This window comes from Beta vulgaris, chromosome 4 (assembly GCF_026745355.1).
Source record: "Beta vulgaris subsp. vulgaris cultivar EL10 chromosome 4, EL10.2, whole genome shotgun sequence".
In the NCBI taxonomy this organism is placed as follows: domain Eukaryota; kingdom Viridiplantae; phylum Streptophyta; class Magnoliopsida; order Caryophyllales; family Amaranthaceae; genus Beta; species Beta vulgaris.
Genome location: NC_079205.1, coordinates 2,353,198 through 2,371,071, shown reverse-complemented (window position 1 = coordinate 2,371,071; position 17,874 = coordinate 2,353,198). Strand labels below are relative to the sequence as shown.

The 17,874-nt window shown below is 29.8% G+C and overlaps 1 protein-coding gene across 10 annotated transcripts in view; it reads left to right on the top strand.

The window, feature by feature from the left end:
• The first annotated feature begins 14,736 nt into the window (after positions 1-14,736).
• Positions 14,737-17,874, top strand: part of LOC104891753 (phosphoinositide phosphatase SAC7) — a 29,422-nt gene continuing 26,284 nt past the window's right edge. For 3 of the 10 annotated variants that reach the window (XM_048642519.2, XM_057393831.1, XM_048642518.2), the window contains exons 1-6: positions 14,874-15,036; positions 15,197-15,278; positions 16,056-16,217; positions 16,329-16,412; positions 16,833-16,960; positions 17,044-17,135. In XM_048642519.2, coding sequence (XP_048498476.2) covers positions 15,004-15,036; positions 15,197-15,278; positions 16,056-16,217; positions 16,329-16,412; positions 16,833-16,960; positions 17,044-17,135 — 581 coding nt within the window. In that variant the 5' untranslated portion in view covers positions 14,874-15,003. Of the gene's footprint in view, positions 14,812-14,869; positions 15,037-15,196; positions 15,279-16,055; positions 16,237-16,328; positions 16,413-16,832; positions 16,961-17,043; positions 17,136-17,874 lie in introns of those variants that run through there. The other 7 variants (XR_008968900.1, XR_008968901.1, XM_010677504.3 and 4 more) reach the window with 6 other exon arrangements.

The window sequence follows — 17,874 nt, the reverse complement described above, 5'->3', positions numbered from 1 at the left end:
CTTTTGGAAACACCCTTAAACGGAAAGAAGGAAGATCTTTATGAAACGGAGGGAGTACTTGGGATTAGGTTACTAGTGCTAATGAGCCTAGCTAGCTCATAAGTTGTTTGAAATTGGTTCTATTACCCATTTTCTCTTATAAGTTTCAATTATGGATTATTCCCTACCGGTCTCAAGTTTACTATCTTGTGATTTTCATAGGTCCGGTTTTACTTATAAACGATATACTTAATTATAAGTAACTTAAGACCTATAAAAATCACAAAATGGTTAACTTAATTGGGATCTACAGGGAATAATCCATAGTGTAAGAAAACTATTAGATTAAAAAATAATAACTAGAAACTACAAAGCTCAATTTTTTAAGGTAAGATGAAGGGGACTCACTTGAGTGAGAGATAGAGAAAATTTGTCAAATTAGTCCCATAAAATTTGAAAAATGATGCCACTATTCCACCACCTTAACATCTTATAAATGTGAAAATTTCACTAACATTACAAAGCAAAACTGAAGTAGCAAAAAACTTATACAATAATGACATTCGGACTCTAGTTCACTTTAACTTAAGGTATGTTAAAATTAAAATTTAAGATCTCCAAAAATATGATTTTTTTTTTCATCTAGGGTGCAGTTAGTAAAATTATACTACCTCTGTTTTTATTTAGTTGCAACATTCACCTTTTTGCACAAACTTTAAGAAATGGAAAAAGAGAGTATAATTGACCCACTTGCCCCTGCTACTAGTACTGTAATTAAATGGGGAGAGTAGGTGAAGTAAGGGTAATATAGTCAAATTATCCCAAAAGCTTTCCTAAAAAGGGAAATGTTGCAACTAATAAAAAAACACCTAAAAGTAGAAATTGTTGCAACTAAATAAAAACAGAAGTAGTATAAACATAGGTGGGATCAACAATTATGCATTGCATGCGGGAGTTTCAAGAATGGAATTGTTCGGGACTCGTCATTTGTGTATTAATATGCGAGTGGATTATTTATGTACAAGTTTTTAAATAGAGTGCGTCTTGAATATAATATGTTACACTATAATTTATTGTGTAACATGTATAATGACATATATTTCAACAAGAATTACATTGATTAGTTATACAAATAATGACGTGAATTTCATGTCATTGTATCACTTATTTAATGTCATTTGAGTTTTTTCTTTTACAAAGAACTCGTGGTTTGTGGATGATTACACCCATACATTATAGTGTAACAATTATACCAAAAAAATGTGTGTTTTAATTATCACTTGATCAAGAGAGCGTTTATTTCATATGATTTTGGTATGAGGTATGAGTTTAGAATGAGCAAAAACTCATACTTAGTATTTGTTTAATAAATTGATAGATTCATAACCCATACCTCAAATTCATAAGGTATGGGGTTTTAGAAACCTAAGGGTCGGGGGAGGTGTACGTATGACTCATATCAATACCTCTAAGTATCAAATAAAAGAAATAAAATTTCATTCCTAAATAGAACCAAACATATGATATGAGGTATCAAGTTCGAAAGCTATACCACTTTGATTTCATTTCTGATTTCAAACTCATACCACTATGGCACTATATGAGAAAGTATAGTCCCATACCCGGTATGGGACAACTTTTCCCATATCAGTTACTTGATATGATTAGATGTAGTTCAGATATGATTTAATAGCGAACTGATATGATTTGATATAGCCCAGATATGATTTAAGATTTCAACTCACAAGCCCCCAAAAAAAAATATGAAAAAAAAAGTTATATAATTTTTTAATATTACTTTTGTCATAAAAATTACATAAATACCTTGGTATTAGCACATACCCGATATGGGAATATCATTGCTCACCACTATATGAACCAAACGCCAAAGAGTAATATGCAAGACAAAAAGAAGGAAAGTTAACATAGTTGTGAAAGTAAGATGATGTTAATATTGTCTGCTACAAATACCAAAGTTATGATGTTTTATCTTCCTAAAATTCCACTTGTCATTCCTCAAAGGCTTAGACAAGCATCTATATATATCTCTATTACATAAGGAAAGGGGGAGCAACGGTGTCCTCTTTTGAACTGACCATTTTACCCCCCTTCTCTTTCTAAATTACAAAAGGAATCTCAATACCAAAATGGGGGTCAAACAAAGCCACCGGAAATTAATTTCAACAATCACTCAAAATCACTTATATGAGGAAACTTTACAAATCACTCATAGAATTGAGAAAATCACTTGTAAAAATCACGCAAATCACTCAAATGATCAGGAAATTTACAAAAACTAAAAATTAACTTACAAACTAAAACTAATATACTAGGACGTCAATACATACAAAAACATTCACAAAATTCACTTAAATCATTGTTCTCAATAACCATTCACATTACATACTCACAAAAATTACCTATAAACACAAATCTGAGAAAAACATAAGATTTTGACAGTGATATCACACATTCGTCCATCGGGATTTGCGAACTTTCAAACAGGTACATAATTTTTTTAATCTTCAAAGTTATTTCACATTAGTCGGCTGTTATGTAGTTGAAAAAATGGAGATAATAGAAATTTAGTTGAAAAGGGCTTTATATAATTAGACTTAAATTTGATTCATTTTCATATAAAATCTGAAAACAAATGTGTATGAAATTTGATTCATTTATGACACTGATGAAAAAGTTACAAATTTAGTTCTTTTTTAAAATTCCAATATAAATTTTTGCCCAAAACTTTTGCAAAATATCCATGTTCAGAAATAAATTTTGAAAAACAAAACAATATCAAACCTTTTTGCGAACAACTTTTGCAAAAATCCATTTTCAGAAAAAAAAATTACATTAATTTGCGAAATCAGATTGTGTATGAAAATTTTAAAATTTCATTTCACCTATAATTGAAACTCAAAGTGTTAAAATTTAGAAAAGGAGAAAAATAAAAAATGACCATTTTATGCGAAATCAATTGTGTATGAAAAACTTAAAATTTCATTTCAAATATAATTGAAACTCAAAGTGTTAAAATTTAGAAAAGGAAAAATTAAAATGACCATTTCATGCAAAATCAAATTGTGTATGGAAAATTTAAAATTTCATTTCAAATATAATTGAAACTCAAAGTGTGAACATTTAAAATGATGAAAAAAATTTTAAATATCAATTTGTGAAATCAGAATTTAGAAGTTAGACAAGGAAAAAAAACATAAATTGTCTTATACTTTTCGGTTATAATTTTGGGATCATAAAGAAATTACTAAAATCCATATCAAAAACTATTATAAATTACAAAAATGAATAAAACCAAAAAAAAGAACATGAGATATTTAGTAAAGAACATCATACTGATTATAAAAAACATGCGCATATAAGACTTGAGAACAAAAAAATATTCAAAATCACAAAAATGAATAACAACATAAAAAGAACATGAAAGAATCTTATTCACAAAATGGAGGTGAACTAAAATACTAACTTGCATTTTCAGTTTGTTTACTATTTAGCATTAGGCCTAAAAATATCATCGCACGCATCGCGTGCACAAAAGGCTAGTATATATAAAACAAGGTTCATTTTGCTTACGTGTCAAGCCAGCATTATTGAATGTTCACTTCGCCTACGTGTCATGCTACTACTACATCTGCCACATGTCATCGCCAAATTCGACACTCTATTATTTAACGTGTTCACATCCAAAAATTCTGATGTCACATGGCATGATTATTTCCTTCCAAAAAAAAAAAAACTACCTTGAAATCAAACAATGATATTAGTGTGGGAAGTTTTAAACAACTGCCTAAATTATAGCTACCGGTCAAATATAATTAAATGTTTTTTATTTAAAATTCAAAATTCACCCACAAAGAATTGTTATTATAGTTGCGGAAAAATAAAGGTAAAAAATGTTATTATATAAGATGTTCATGTAATCACACCCTAATATAAACTGATTGTCCAGAAAATTAAAATGTGCATTCATCCTAATTTCAATCTCAATTATAAATTCCTAAATGATAGTTATACTACTAATATATTAAATTAATTTTCACTAACTGTTAAAACTTAGAATCTTGATTTTTTCATTATATTTCTCACTCACTAACTGTAATAAATCTAATCCTTTCCCAAAACAACTCAAGTTATAATTTCGGAATTTTCTTTTCTCTCTAATTTTCTTTTTTGGACGAAAAACTGATTTACAAAAAAAATCTGATTTGGAAAATTTTATTTTTTGAAAGATAAAAATCTGATTTAATAAATAAAAACATGTTTCATAAAAAAAATCTGATTTATTATAATTTTACTTTATTTGTCAGAATTTTATATTTATAAAATCTTATTATAACAAAAAAAAAAAAAATCTTAAGTAATGAGATGATTTATGTATTGTATTGTAGTGACCGTTAAAGAATTGATATCGGTATTATATAGGATCCATAATCGATTGTGTTTTTGTTAGAATAATATTAAAAAAACGATTTGCTTGCATTATATTATAATATTATATGTAAAATACCGATTTCCTTGAATAAAATAACGGGATTATGAGAAGATATCACGTCAGACGCGTCCGACCATAATATTTGGTTGGACGACTTTCAGTCGGTTTCAATTTTTTTTTCAGTTGCTTTCAATTTTTTTCAGTTGGTTTCAATTTTTTTTCAGAAGACCAAATGAAAGATAAACAACACAAGCTGAAAGAATTTACACACCAACTGAAAGAACACAAAAGACCAAATGAAAGAAAAACATCACAAGCTGAAAGAATTTACACACCAACTGAAAGAACACAGAAGACCAAATAAAAATCATATCACAGGAAGGAAAGCATTATCTTCTTCTTCTTATTACTCATTCTCTCCCCCCCCCCCCTTCCAAAAATTGCAAAAAAAAACACACCAATTTCATTCGGACGGGCTGGAATCACTACTAAGTCGCGGAACCATGTTCTTTAATCTCTATGTTGTATCTCTTCTCTTCACTACAATAATCACAACAATCCAAAATCCATCATCATCATCATCAACATCATCAATCATCTCCAGATTCCAAGAACACCTTCAAATCAATACTGCCCAGCCAAATCCCAAGTACTATGAAGCTGTTGATTTCATCTTATCTCAAGCTAAATCCTTATCCCTTGAATCCCAAACTATTTAATGCGAGTTGCTGTTGTTGATGGTTAAGAATAAGTCTTTGCATCTTCTTCGTCTTCTTCCTTGCGCTTGCTCAGCCCGTCCGACGGAAAGTATTGGGTTAGACGGTTTGACCCAATACTTTCACTGGGATTATTACCTCATCATGGTCTACATAGTGTATAAATTGATTTGCTTGAAAAAACCAATTTGCTTGCATAGATTATTGCTTCATCATCATATTCTTTCCTAAAGTTAAGATTATAATTGAATAAAGTAACATCATTGCACCTACAAACCCAATTTGCTTGAATTGATGGCCGAAATGATATTTTTTCCTATAGTAATATCATCATATTCTTTCCTAAAGTAATATTATTGTCCTTGCATTTACATTACCACGTGGTAAAGCAAAGCAATAGGTTGAAATGAAGATGACACATGACATAAGCAAAGAGGTGGCCGGAAAAATTAGGATGAAGGAGAGCAGAGGAAGCTTCATGTCTTGCCACGTAGGATGAAGTTTTCTCTCTAATTTTCTTTTCTCTCTAATTTAAAACTTAGAATATTTTTTATAAGGCCCGTTCTAATAAAATAAGAACAATCATACTACTAATTATAGATAATTCACAAGTCATAATCTTACAGCACAAGGATCGTAAGCCAGTTTTAAACTATTCTCATTACAAGATTTATAAAATTTTTAATCACAAGGCCATAATAAATATTTCAACCTAAAATTACAAGATACACCTCATTCACGAATATGTTGGAATGTAAATATAGAAGTTTGAAATTGTTCTACAATACAATTCTAAAAATCGAAAAGAATATGAAAAAGAACACAGGTCATATGGTGATTAAGAAATAAAAGGCAAATCAATACAAAAATATGCCATATTTGTATAATTTTCTTGAGTGATTGTCTATTTAAATTAATTTTTTCACTTAGAAATTTAGAGATAACCCCATTCATTTGATGAAAATCATGCTATATAAAACTTTGAGATTGTTTTTTAATACAATTTGGATAATCATATAATAAAAAAGATAAAAATTTGTAATAAGATAGTTTAATAAGAGAGAGGAGTTGAGCGGGACTGCAGAAAGCAAGGAGTGAAAGTTGTTGCATGATCGAGTGACATTAGTGCTGCGCGTTTTGTATTTATATGAGCCGTTGTATAAAATGATAGGCAGAATAAAAGCTTCTTTATTGAACTTTTTTTGTTTTAAGAAAGTTTTTTTTACTAAGCAAGTAATTATATTAATTAGAACAAACAGTTACAACCTAAAACCAACTAAGAAAAAGCAAACATTTGCTTAGCAAAAAAAAGAAGTTGGTTGGCCACATGTTTTATCATGACATTAGCTACATCAATCACTGAACATACGGGTCATAAGTCAGTTTTAAAATTTATTTTTAATACACAATATGATTATGAAAACTTGAAATCAATCAACTACTATTCAAATCATGATTTTAGGAGAAACATTCTAAAATCTTAAATTTATAAACAAAGTATTCCCCCGCATTTTAATGTTTTTTTTTGTTCATTTACGTAATTATAAATGTATATATCACGATTACAATATTTTTAAAGTTTAAAATGTTGTAACAAAGGATTTATATATATATTAAATATAATTTTACATTTTATATTCTTTTAATCTTAAATACATGGATTCTAATAAGCACGAATTCAATATATTTCGAATAAAAACAACTACTTAATATACAAAATAATGTTGTCGTACATTATATATGGCTCCAAACCATTTCTACATAAAACCTCCCGTGCATTTTTGCACGGGTGGAAAGCTAGTTAATTAGATATTGCTCTACCCTCTTGGGAGACCATGCTACTGTAGAGCTTTCACTTAACGACACAATGATATACCCTATTTTACCTCCTAATCTTAGCCAATTCATTTAACATGTCATAGATTAATAATTAGGTATGATTATTATGTTTTTTTTTTCTATCCGTTATATTAGCAGTAACAAGTAAGAACAATTTTTTTTATTGGAAAAAATAATTGATTCGAAAATCAATTTATGTTAGATTACTAACCACACCAGCTCAAAACTGGGTACAAGACTAAACAATCCAGAATTAAATGCCAACATATTGTTGGAATGAGAATTCGAACCCTGCTGAGCAATGTCCTGGAATTCGGGGTGGTACTCTACTGAGTTACTACTCCTATTATTTATTCTATGAATTCAATTAAGTTGGATTAATGATATATCCCAGTAAATATAACAATTAGTTGATCATTAGCTGAATCATTTGCACAATAATTTAGCTAAAGTGCTAATTAACTATGTTTTAAAGATATTAATTTAATCATATAAGGCTATGTTCAGTTCGCCTTATTTTTGCTTATTTCAGATCTAATCAGATCAGATCAGATCAGAAAAAATAAGTTCAGATCAGATCAGTTCAGATTATGCTTATATTTAAAAATCATTATATCTTTCATTACATATTAGTAAAAATTATAATAATTGAATATTAATAAAGAACTCATTGAGACGAATCAAACAAGACCCCACATGACTATATTTTTTCTTATATATTGAGAAAAATCTAAAAGATAAGATCGTGTAATCAGAAAAAATAAGTTCAGATGAGATCAGATAAATTCAGATCAGAAAATTTGAGGTGAACTAAACATAGAGTGTCATCATATTGTGTTATGTATTTGTTTATAAATTATCTCTACCAAATGAAATGAGATATGATATACGTAAAAGGTAAGATACACGTAAAAGGTAATTATTGCCTCCACTTTGGGAAACAATTAACTGCTCCTGCCTTTATTATTTTATCCAAGAATCCAACTACTTTAAAATTATCAATGTCCATGAAAAATTTTCAATTGCTCGAAATTGAGACATACTCCAATATAACAGTAGATTTTGGTTTTGTCACTCACTAGCCACTACGGTCATGTTCTCTTCAACATAAAATAGTGCGATAGTATGTTTGTTTGTCATATAGTGTATTTATTTCTAATATAGTGTATCTATTTTTGATATAGTGTATTTATGTGTATTATAGTTGATTGTACATTTGAACATATTATAGAAGATTAGGATAACATTGTCAGTTTTGATATAGTGTGTTTGTATGTGGTATAGTGTGTTTTTATGTGCTATAGTGTTTTTTTTTTGCAAGAGCTACAATGTTTATTTGTGATAGTCTAGTGTTTCTTTGTGTTATTGTGTATTTGTTTGTGATATAGTGTATTTCTCTCTTACATAGTATTTCTGTTTGTGATATAGTACGTGGGTTTTTGTATATTATAGTAGTGTGTGTTTTTCAATTCACGTTCGTGAGCTTGGTGCACACTAATTTTACTGTAAACCAGGTCCACATAAGTCGGATTGAACTACAAGATCATGAGAAGTATAGTGATGACGAAAGGAGTACGAATTTTCTAGAGTTTTAGTGAAACTCCACAAGGTAGAGTTGTATGTGAACCATACATTTTAAAATTAAGGTCTCATGCATATTATATATTATATTTTATTAATTTGTATAAATACGAGTAATTAAGTAGAACAATATATTTCTTATCTAACTTTTGGGGCATCCGTTAACGGGATCTGATTTAGATCAAATTAATTACGTAACAAAAGCAATGGCTATGTTCAGTTCACCTTATTTTTGCTTATTTCAGATCTAATCAGATCAGATCAGATCAGAAAAAATAAGTTCAGATCAGATCAGTTCAGATTATGCTTATATTTAAAAATCATTATATCTTTCATTACATATTAGTAAAAATTATAATAATTGAATATTAATAAAGTGCTCCTTGAGACGAATCAAACAACACCCCACATGACTATATTTTTTCTTATATATTGAGAAAAAACTAAAAGATAAGATCTTGTAATCAGAAAAAATAAGTTCAGATCAGATCAGAAAAAATAAGTTCAAATCAGATCAGATAAGTTCAGATCAGAAAATTTCAGGTGAACTAAACATAGCCGTATTAGATCTATTAATGCGCAAATCAGGATTTTAATTAAACATCTCACCATAATCAATGAACATAATTTCCTCCTTTTTGTGCTCACTTTCTTCCTTTCAAGCTTTCACCAATCTTTAATACTCCCTCCGTTTTTTTTAGATGTAATATTGGACTTTTCACATTTGTCGAGGCACAACTTTGACCGATAATATCTCCAATTGTATAAAAGTAAAAATTATAAAATATATATATTTGGAAAGTGTATACCGTGACGAATCAAACAAGATCTCACATGACTAGCTATATTTATTCTTATGTATAAATAACAATTAGTGGTCAAAGTGTATTGGATGAATAGTGCCCAACGTCAATATGTTACATCTAAAAAAACGGATGGAGTAACTAGTAATTAGACTTGTAGGTTTAGTTTGTCTTGATTTGGAAAAAGAACGTGAAAAATGGTAGTTTAGTTTTTAATTAATTTGTTTATGCGATATAATGTCATGATTAGGGAGCATATTATGAAAAACTTTAGATCTATAACCTATTATCTAGGTCAAATTTGTCAAGAATTTTCATGAGGATATGTGGAGCTTGAAGGCGTGAAGAACTTTTTTCATAGATTTTAATTACTTGACTATAGTGTTGTTCCCAAAGATAAATGTCTTGTTGCATTAATTTTGGAACTTTTGTCCAAGAACTAAACCAACGTGTTGATTGAGCTTAATTCTTGGACTTATGTCCAATTTCTATCAAGTTGATGATCACAAGCATTTGATTGCTTCAAGATATAGATTGAAATCTCTTGATTACGAACTATTCCATCCGTTCTTATTTGTTTTTACTAGTTTGATAAAAAAAAAATTCTCTCAAACAAATTGTAAATAGAAATGGAGGGAATATAATTGAGCTAGGTATAGTTGTGTTGAATTTAGAATATTCCATAGCAAATATATATACTAATTGTATTTGAGTAGATCAAAAAAATATTTTAGTTTTTATTGCATTTGTGTTCTTTTTTAGGATTATTCAAAATGATACTCTTGGATGAGTGTAGGGATATATGAACATGTATCTCTCACGCGTTGGTATTTTATGGACATGAGCACGTGTTGTTCAAAGTAACAACACCATTCTAGATACTTCACATATGAAATTTTTTCTAGTGCAACCCTAATATGTATTATAATTATAATTTGATCAATCGTTTTATCTTACATATATTGGAGCATATATATACTTAAGAAAATGCTAAATATTTCCCTATAAGCTATTGTACCCTACAAATAGAGATAGTTTTTCATATCAATAATTAAGCAAACAATTTAGTTTATCTCTATTTTATATGGGAAGAGGGGTAGGACACCAAAATATTAGAAACCCCATTTTACCCTCATAACATCTCTATTATAACTACTTCCTTTAATGAAAAAATAAAAAAGAAAACTACCTAATTAATTTAAAAAATAAAAAAATATTACAAAAAAAAACCATCAAGAATTCAAATATTCCTAATTTATTAGAAATAATTAATAATTAATTTAATTTTTTTCATCTCCTAAAAAAATAATTTTGTACGTATGTTCGCACGCATCGCGTGCATATAAAAACTAGTTCCTTTAATGTCAAGAATAAGCAATAACGATTTTTAAGTAAATCTCATAAATCTAGTTTTCCTATTACTAGGAGTGAAAAATAATTCTACCCACCATTTAGATGTTTATTTTATAGCCCACTAATTTGAGCTAGTATAATTATATAATATATATTACTTTTAATTTGTATGTTTTATCTCAACAAGTTTTAGATCCACAATCATTTCTAAAAAATAAGCTTAATAAGTACATGTTCAACAATAACTTTCCAACCATCCTTCAAAAAATTAAACAAGTCAATATTCTACCATATTATTCATTCTCATTTCCCCTAATGTGAAAGTGATCTCTTACACAACATTGATATAACTAGTACTCTAGTAGTCTTCTACATGATCAATTAACTTTACCATAATCCAAATATTTTGCTGAAATTCAAACTTGATCTCTAGTCTCCAAGTGGCATATCTAAACATTGTCAATACATTCAAATGAAAAAGCAAAATCAAACTCATGATATGATCTACTCGACCAACAAGCCAACCATTGCAGCCTTTGAATGGTCGCTCGTCTATTATTGTATTGCATGTTCATTCTATATTTTTTGGTTTGTGATTTTTTTTTTTCCAGTTAATAAGATGAAGAATCCTACTGAATAGACATCTCGTACAGATATATCCAGTCAGATTTGCAGGTCAGACTTTTTGGAGGGAGGGAGGATGATAAGGAAAACCTCATCCCCAAAAAGTCCATAATAGACTTTAATCTCATAACCTTAAAGTCATTCGACTAAATCTTTACCACTAGATCAAGCCTCGCTTGGATTTGGTTTGTGACTTGTGTGAGTGAACTTTTTAGGCTTTCAGAATAACAAGTCTTACTTCTACATGACTATGTAAATTTATACATATATATATTAATATAATGTGCTTTATGTAGCCATGAGTATTTCTGTTTTACTATACTTTTGAATTTTGATTGGTCTATTTCATTAGGGTTTTATTTTGCCTTTGTTAATTATTTCTGATGCTGCCGGTTCATTCTTTTTTAGGGCCCTCACTTTTTGTCTGCCACTGCCACCCAGTCAATGAAAGATGGTATCTTGAAGATATAAGCAATTTGTCCATAACAAATTAACGAATAACTTATCATGCATCATGCATGCATGTATATTATCTTCATAGAAGATAGACTAGCCACCTTCAAGCTTCTTTAATTACCATTTACATTTTTGGGTCAAAGCTTTATAAATTATTGTAACTTAAATTCTCATCCATAAATTGTAACTTAGATTTTTGGGCCTAAAATTTGCTTTGGTAAGTGACATTGAATCTTTTACGGGGAAAGGGAAGATTATCGGAATTTTTTTTTTAAAAAACAGCCAAAATTAAAATTTCGAGGCCCCGGAATTTGGAGTTCCCATTCTGGAGCTTCGGTTGAGACTCCTAATAGCTGGGCGTACCAATCAACATGGCCTGTGTAGTGAGTACCGGCAAAGCGCGTGAATAGGATCGATAAATCCTATAATGCCAATATCATGATAATTCATTTCGTGGATCTATGCATTATATCTTGACATAATGCTCATGACGGATTGGGTGGTCTGATGGATCGATATGGAACTTAAACAGTCCTCATACAATATCGTTTCAATTGGATTATATCTTAATCATACGAGCCATTCAACTAGATTTTGGGTCTATTAATTTGTATGAGTTTTGCTATTTGACGCCCTAAATTTGTTTACTAACGCCCTAAATACATTGTATTTTTATACGGTATTTAGTACTTTACCTTTTCTGTTCCTTACTCGCATATAGTCTTAAACTACATAGGTTATAGCCTATATGCGAGTAACACCGCAAATTTGTAGGTGGAGGCGTGACTACCAAGAGCATCATACTCCTTGTATAAAACGACTAAAATTGTTAATAAAACGCACAGATGGCTGAAAAGAAGGAAGTTTAGTTTAAGTGTTCAACTGTAAGCCGCCAAATATGGATAGAGATTCAATAAACTTATTAATATTTAACCCCTAAAGCACACACGTAGCATCACAATTCTACCTTTCCTTTTTTTAAAAAAAACTTTTAATCTTTATTTTTTCTCCTATTTGGCTACTACTTTTCAAATCATTCAAGAGCTAGAGTGAAAATTCTTCCAGTACAAGAATTTATTTAAAGGATATTTATATGTCCCATTGCTTCCATTTTTTAAATATGATTTTTATTTTCGATGAACTAAATTTGATTTTAATTCATATAAGATATGAATATATGATGATATTGTTCCTATTCTTTTTACATGATATTGTATATGATAGTTTTTAGAGTATGTGCATATAATATCATAAATAAAATATGAATGTGTAAAACAAAGAACACAAATTTAATTATATAAGAACATGTGCATATAATATGTTAAAAATAAATAAACTAGAAAAAATTGAATAAAATCATAAAAGAACATGAAGGTTTAATAAAAGAACATCATGTTGATAATAAAAGAACATGTGTGTATAATACTTGAGGAACAATATATTATTATAACACAAAAATGAGTTGAAACATAAAAGCAACAAAAAAGTATCAAACAAAGAACACCATACGAATTATAAAAGATCATATACATATAAGAGTTGAGAAAAAAAACTATATAAAATCACAAACATGAAATTAACATAAAAAGAACATGAAGGTATAAAACAAAGAGCACCATCTGCCTGTCAAAAAAAAAAAGAACACCATCTGATTATGAAGGAACATGTGCACATACAACTTGAGAAACAAAAAACTATTAAAACTCAGAAAAATGTTTTAAAATATAAAAGAACATAAAAGTATCAAACACAGAACACCACATTGATTAACAAAAGAACATCTGGATATACAACTTGAAAAACATTAAATTATAAAAAAATTATAGGATGAATAAAAACATAAAAAGAACATGAAAATATTAAACAAAAAACATCAGATTGATTATAAAAGAATATGTGCATATAAGATTTAAGATTTATTTTCAGTTTTTAGTTCATTTTCTTGTTTTGTTCAATAAATTAGTATCTCTTTATGAGATTTTCTCAAACCCTTTTATGGGGTTTTTAGTTTCTGTTTTGGAAATCTCCTTCTCCCCTATGGGAGTTGTGAGTATGGTTCTTTTGTTTTTAGGTATGAGAAATTATTCTCATTGGTTGAAGTACGAGATTCAACCTGAACAATTAGGGTTTCACAACTTCTGTAAAATTATGGAAGACTATTGGAGTACGTTCATCCCAAAATTTCCGCATCTGCAGATCGTATGCCGAACCAGAGCGAACTCACAGATTGCATTGCTTCAGATGAAGATTTTTATTAAGGCAAAATTAAGTCAAATCTGCGATGTTTACATTTCTAGGGTGATATGTATTTCTATTAGAATTTTATGTTTTTCAGAAATGACTTGTAAGTGCCGTTTGGCGAAATATTAATGAAATCCCTTTTCTTTCTTTCAAAAAAAAAAAAAAAAAACTATCTCTATTATATAAGGCAACACATGGGAGACACCAAAAAATAGAAAAAGGAAAAAAAGAAAAAAGAAAGAGGATAACTAACTGTTTCATTTGAACGAAATAACGGGGGGGGGGGGAAGTAGGACATTTAAACTCAACATCAGTTTTTTGAGAAAATAAAATGTAAAGATAGTTTTTCTATCCAATTAATTTTATTTTTTCTACTTTATTTGTTATCACGCGTTCGCACACATTGCGTGCATGTAAGACTAGTTTATTATTATACTTCCTCCGTTTCTTTTTACTCGCTACACTTTCCATTATGGGAAGTTTCACATTACTTGCTACACTTCTCTTTTGGGCAATAAACTCTCTATATCTCTCCTCCCACATGGGTCCCTTTTCTTTTTACTCTTTACCTCTCTCTTCTCCAAAAATTGTATAGGAGTCCGTGAAATGAGAAGTGTAGCGAGTGAAAAGAAACGGAGGAAGTAATAGCACGTGTGGATATAAGATTTGAAAAGTAAAAAGTAACAAACAATCACAAAAATGAATATTATGTAAAACATTAAAACGTAAACAACAAAAAAAGTTCAAGCAACTCAAGTTTTCAAAGTTGGTATGTCTCCTATCTCCTTTTTTTTTTTTTTTTACTTTCCTTCTTCTACCTCTACTGATATCTCTGTTTTTTTTTTTCTTCTTCCCATTTGTTAATCTTCACCAATATATTTTTCAAATTGCAATTATTTTTTAATATTCACAAATATATCTTTCTTAAGTTTCAATATCTCAATAAAAATAGAAATAAAAAATGAAGTTTTTGGGGTTTCAACGAGATTTGTGGGTAAAAAAGCATTGTAATTTACGAAACTATTTTTTTTTTCAAATCATGGAGCGAAAGTCGGGAGTTATCAGCCGGATTTTTAGGAGTTTACCATTTTGTTTTATTTTTAATTACTTAATTAATTTCCTAGAGTTGAAATTTGCAAATTGAATTCCTTTAGAACCTCTGGAATCTGGAATCTGGAATCTGGAACCTCTCATATGTGATACGCAAAACTCGAATTGCAGAAGCTCGAATTCCAGGTTGTTGTTTTGTTCCTTAGATGAATCTACTTGTTTTTGTTGCGGATTTTGGTGTGGAATTGCGATTTTTGAGATCTATTTCATGTGATTATTCATGCGATTGGTTTTATGCTGTTTGTTTCATGAATTCAACTTATTTTTTCTTTCTCATATATGTTATCTCATGTTTTTAGTGATAATTTACATGTTATAAACTTATGATTCGAATGAATTTCTGGTATAACTTGTTAATTCATGTTTGTTTGTTTCATGATTAGAAAATTTATGTTACAATTTGTAGATGCGCACATTTGTGTTCACTTGTTCTTGTTTAATTTCATGAGATTAATTTTTCAAGTGTTGTGGCTGGAAATCAGTAATGAATGACCTGTCATCCCCGGGCCCAGGGCGGCCGCCCCTCTTGCACTGGCTCAGGGACGGGCCTGTACATGATTTGTTTGAAATTCTTACTATTTATTAAAAAAAAAATTAAGGGTATTACAGACAAGGTAATCTGAGGTAGAGTTTATGGATTATTCCATAATCATTATTGTTTGATTTATTCATGTTTGACAAACTCATCAGATTATTGAATTTAATTATTGTTGATTTCATGTTTGACAAGCTCATAAGATTATTGAAGTTAATTATTGTTGATTTCATGTCTGACAAACTCATTAGATTATTAAAATTAATTATTGTTGATTTCATGTTTGAGAAACTCATTAGATTATTGTAGTAAATTAGTGATATGGGAATTAAGTGATTGATGTGCAATTTTGTTTGTGAATTGTGAAGTGGGATTATCGAGAATGACGAACAAAGGAGACTCAGAACACAAGTTACATGCAAGGATGAGACTCTGGGAATTTCCTGATGAGTATATTGTTGAGCCTACTGATGGCACAGGAGGCTCCTTTTTGTCGGTCAGCCGGGTTGATGGATCCATGAAGCTAATTGGTATTATTCTTTTTTCGCAGTTAAGATGTTTTCCCTTGAATGTGATATGTTTTTTCATGTGGTTATTATTGTGTTGTTTAGTTTTGTGAACTTAAATTGCATTGTTTTCAGATGAACTTCCACATTGTAGTGCGGTGCGTGTACCTAAAATACAGACAATTTATGGTGTAATGGGGGTGTTGAAGCTCTTGGCAGGCAAGCTAGTTTCTTTTTTTCTGTTTATTGGATATAGTTCTTGATTCCATTGTATGATCATTGCAAGCTGAATTAGAGTTTTGGTTGATAAAAATAAAATGACTGCCACTTTGCAAGTTGTTTTTCTTTAAAAGTTTGTGGTGCATTAGAATTAGGTGGTAGCAAACCTGCAAGGATTGATTGAACTTCTAGTAGGCCTTTGAAGATTTCGAAAGAGAATCAAAGATTTATCTTACTTGGACTACCGTCAAAGACAACTGTACATGGACTTGTTGTTTCATTATACTATGCTCCTAAGTCGCAAGCCAGAACACTTGGTTCAAAAAATGCATAAAATATTTCATAAATTTGTTGAATCACAATCAATGCTTGGTGTCTCTTAATTTGTTGATCTATACCAAATTGTGCTCAACATTGCAGGGTTATATTTATTTGTTATAACGGAACGTGAATGTGTTGGATCTTACTTGGGGAATCCGATTTTTAAAGTTTCGTCTATAAAGATATTGCCATGTGATCATTCTCTTAAGAGTTCCCCAGCAGAGCAGGTAACACAAAAAGAGATTCATTTCCATGTTTCTTTCTTCTTGAGTGATTAAAGTTCACAGTTTTGATTTATCAACTCTCGCAGAAAAGGGTGGAGACGGAATATTCCTCTTTACTAAATGCTGCAGAGAGTACTCCTGGGCTGTTTTTCTCTTATGATGCCAATCTAACACTGAGGTAATTTACTTGTTCTATCCATTGTTACTGCTTTTCTTCAGTATTCTTGTTTTTCAAATTGTTTCAGATATTTCTCTTTATCATGTATAACATTTTTTCTTTAGTACCAAAGAAAAATCTATTAAATGAAGTATGTGAAGTGTAAAAAGTAGAACATTAATCATGGAAAGTCCATGGAAGCATGACACCTAACTGAGGCCAGGAATCAATTCTATCCCACATCTAATATAGAAATCATGACCTGGTCCGACCCCCCCTCCCCCTTTTAATGTAGTCATTAAAAGAGTTGTATACTGACACTACCTGCAAAACTTACAGTTGCAATATTGAGAATTGGTTATGGTAGGATTTGTCTTTGTTCATAGAAACTGCTAAGGGACTATGGAATAATGACATTGGAGGTTTAATTTGTTGGTCGTTTGGTTTTTCTTAATTGATATTTGTTTTCCTGATGATAGTTTATTTTTTACCATCTTTTGTTGCTGAGAATTGAGATCAGGCTACAGTTTTTATGGATTTTGTTGGAGCTTTTCGCTTCTCTTTTTTGGCTGACAGTTTGCTAAACAGCTGCTTTAGTATTTCATTTTGATGTGATACTTTTATATGGAGAGTCTTGTAACTTTCTTGATCTGCAAATGCTTTTTTGTTAATTTGTAGATATGAAGTTTCGTGGTAACTTGACAACATGTTATATATGGCTCTAGTCTTCCTTCGGGACTTGATGGACCTTTCGGTCCTT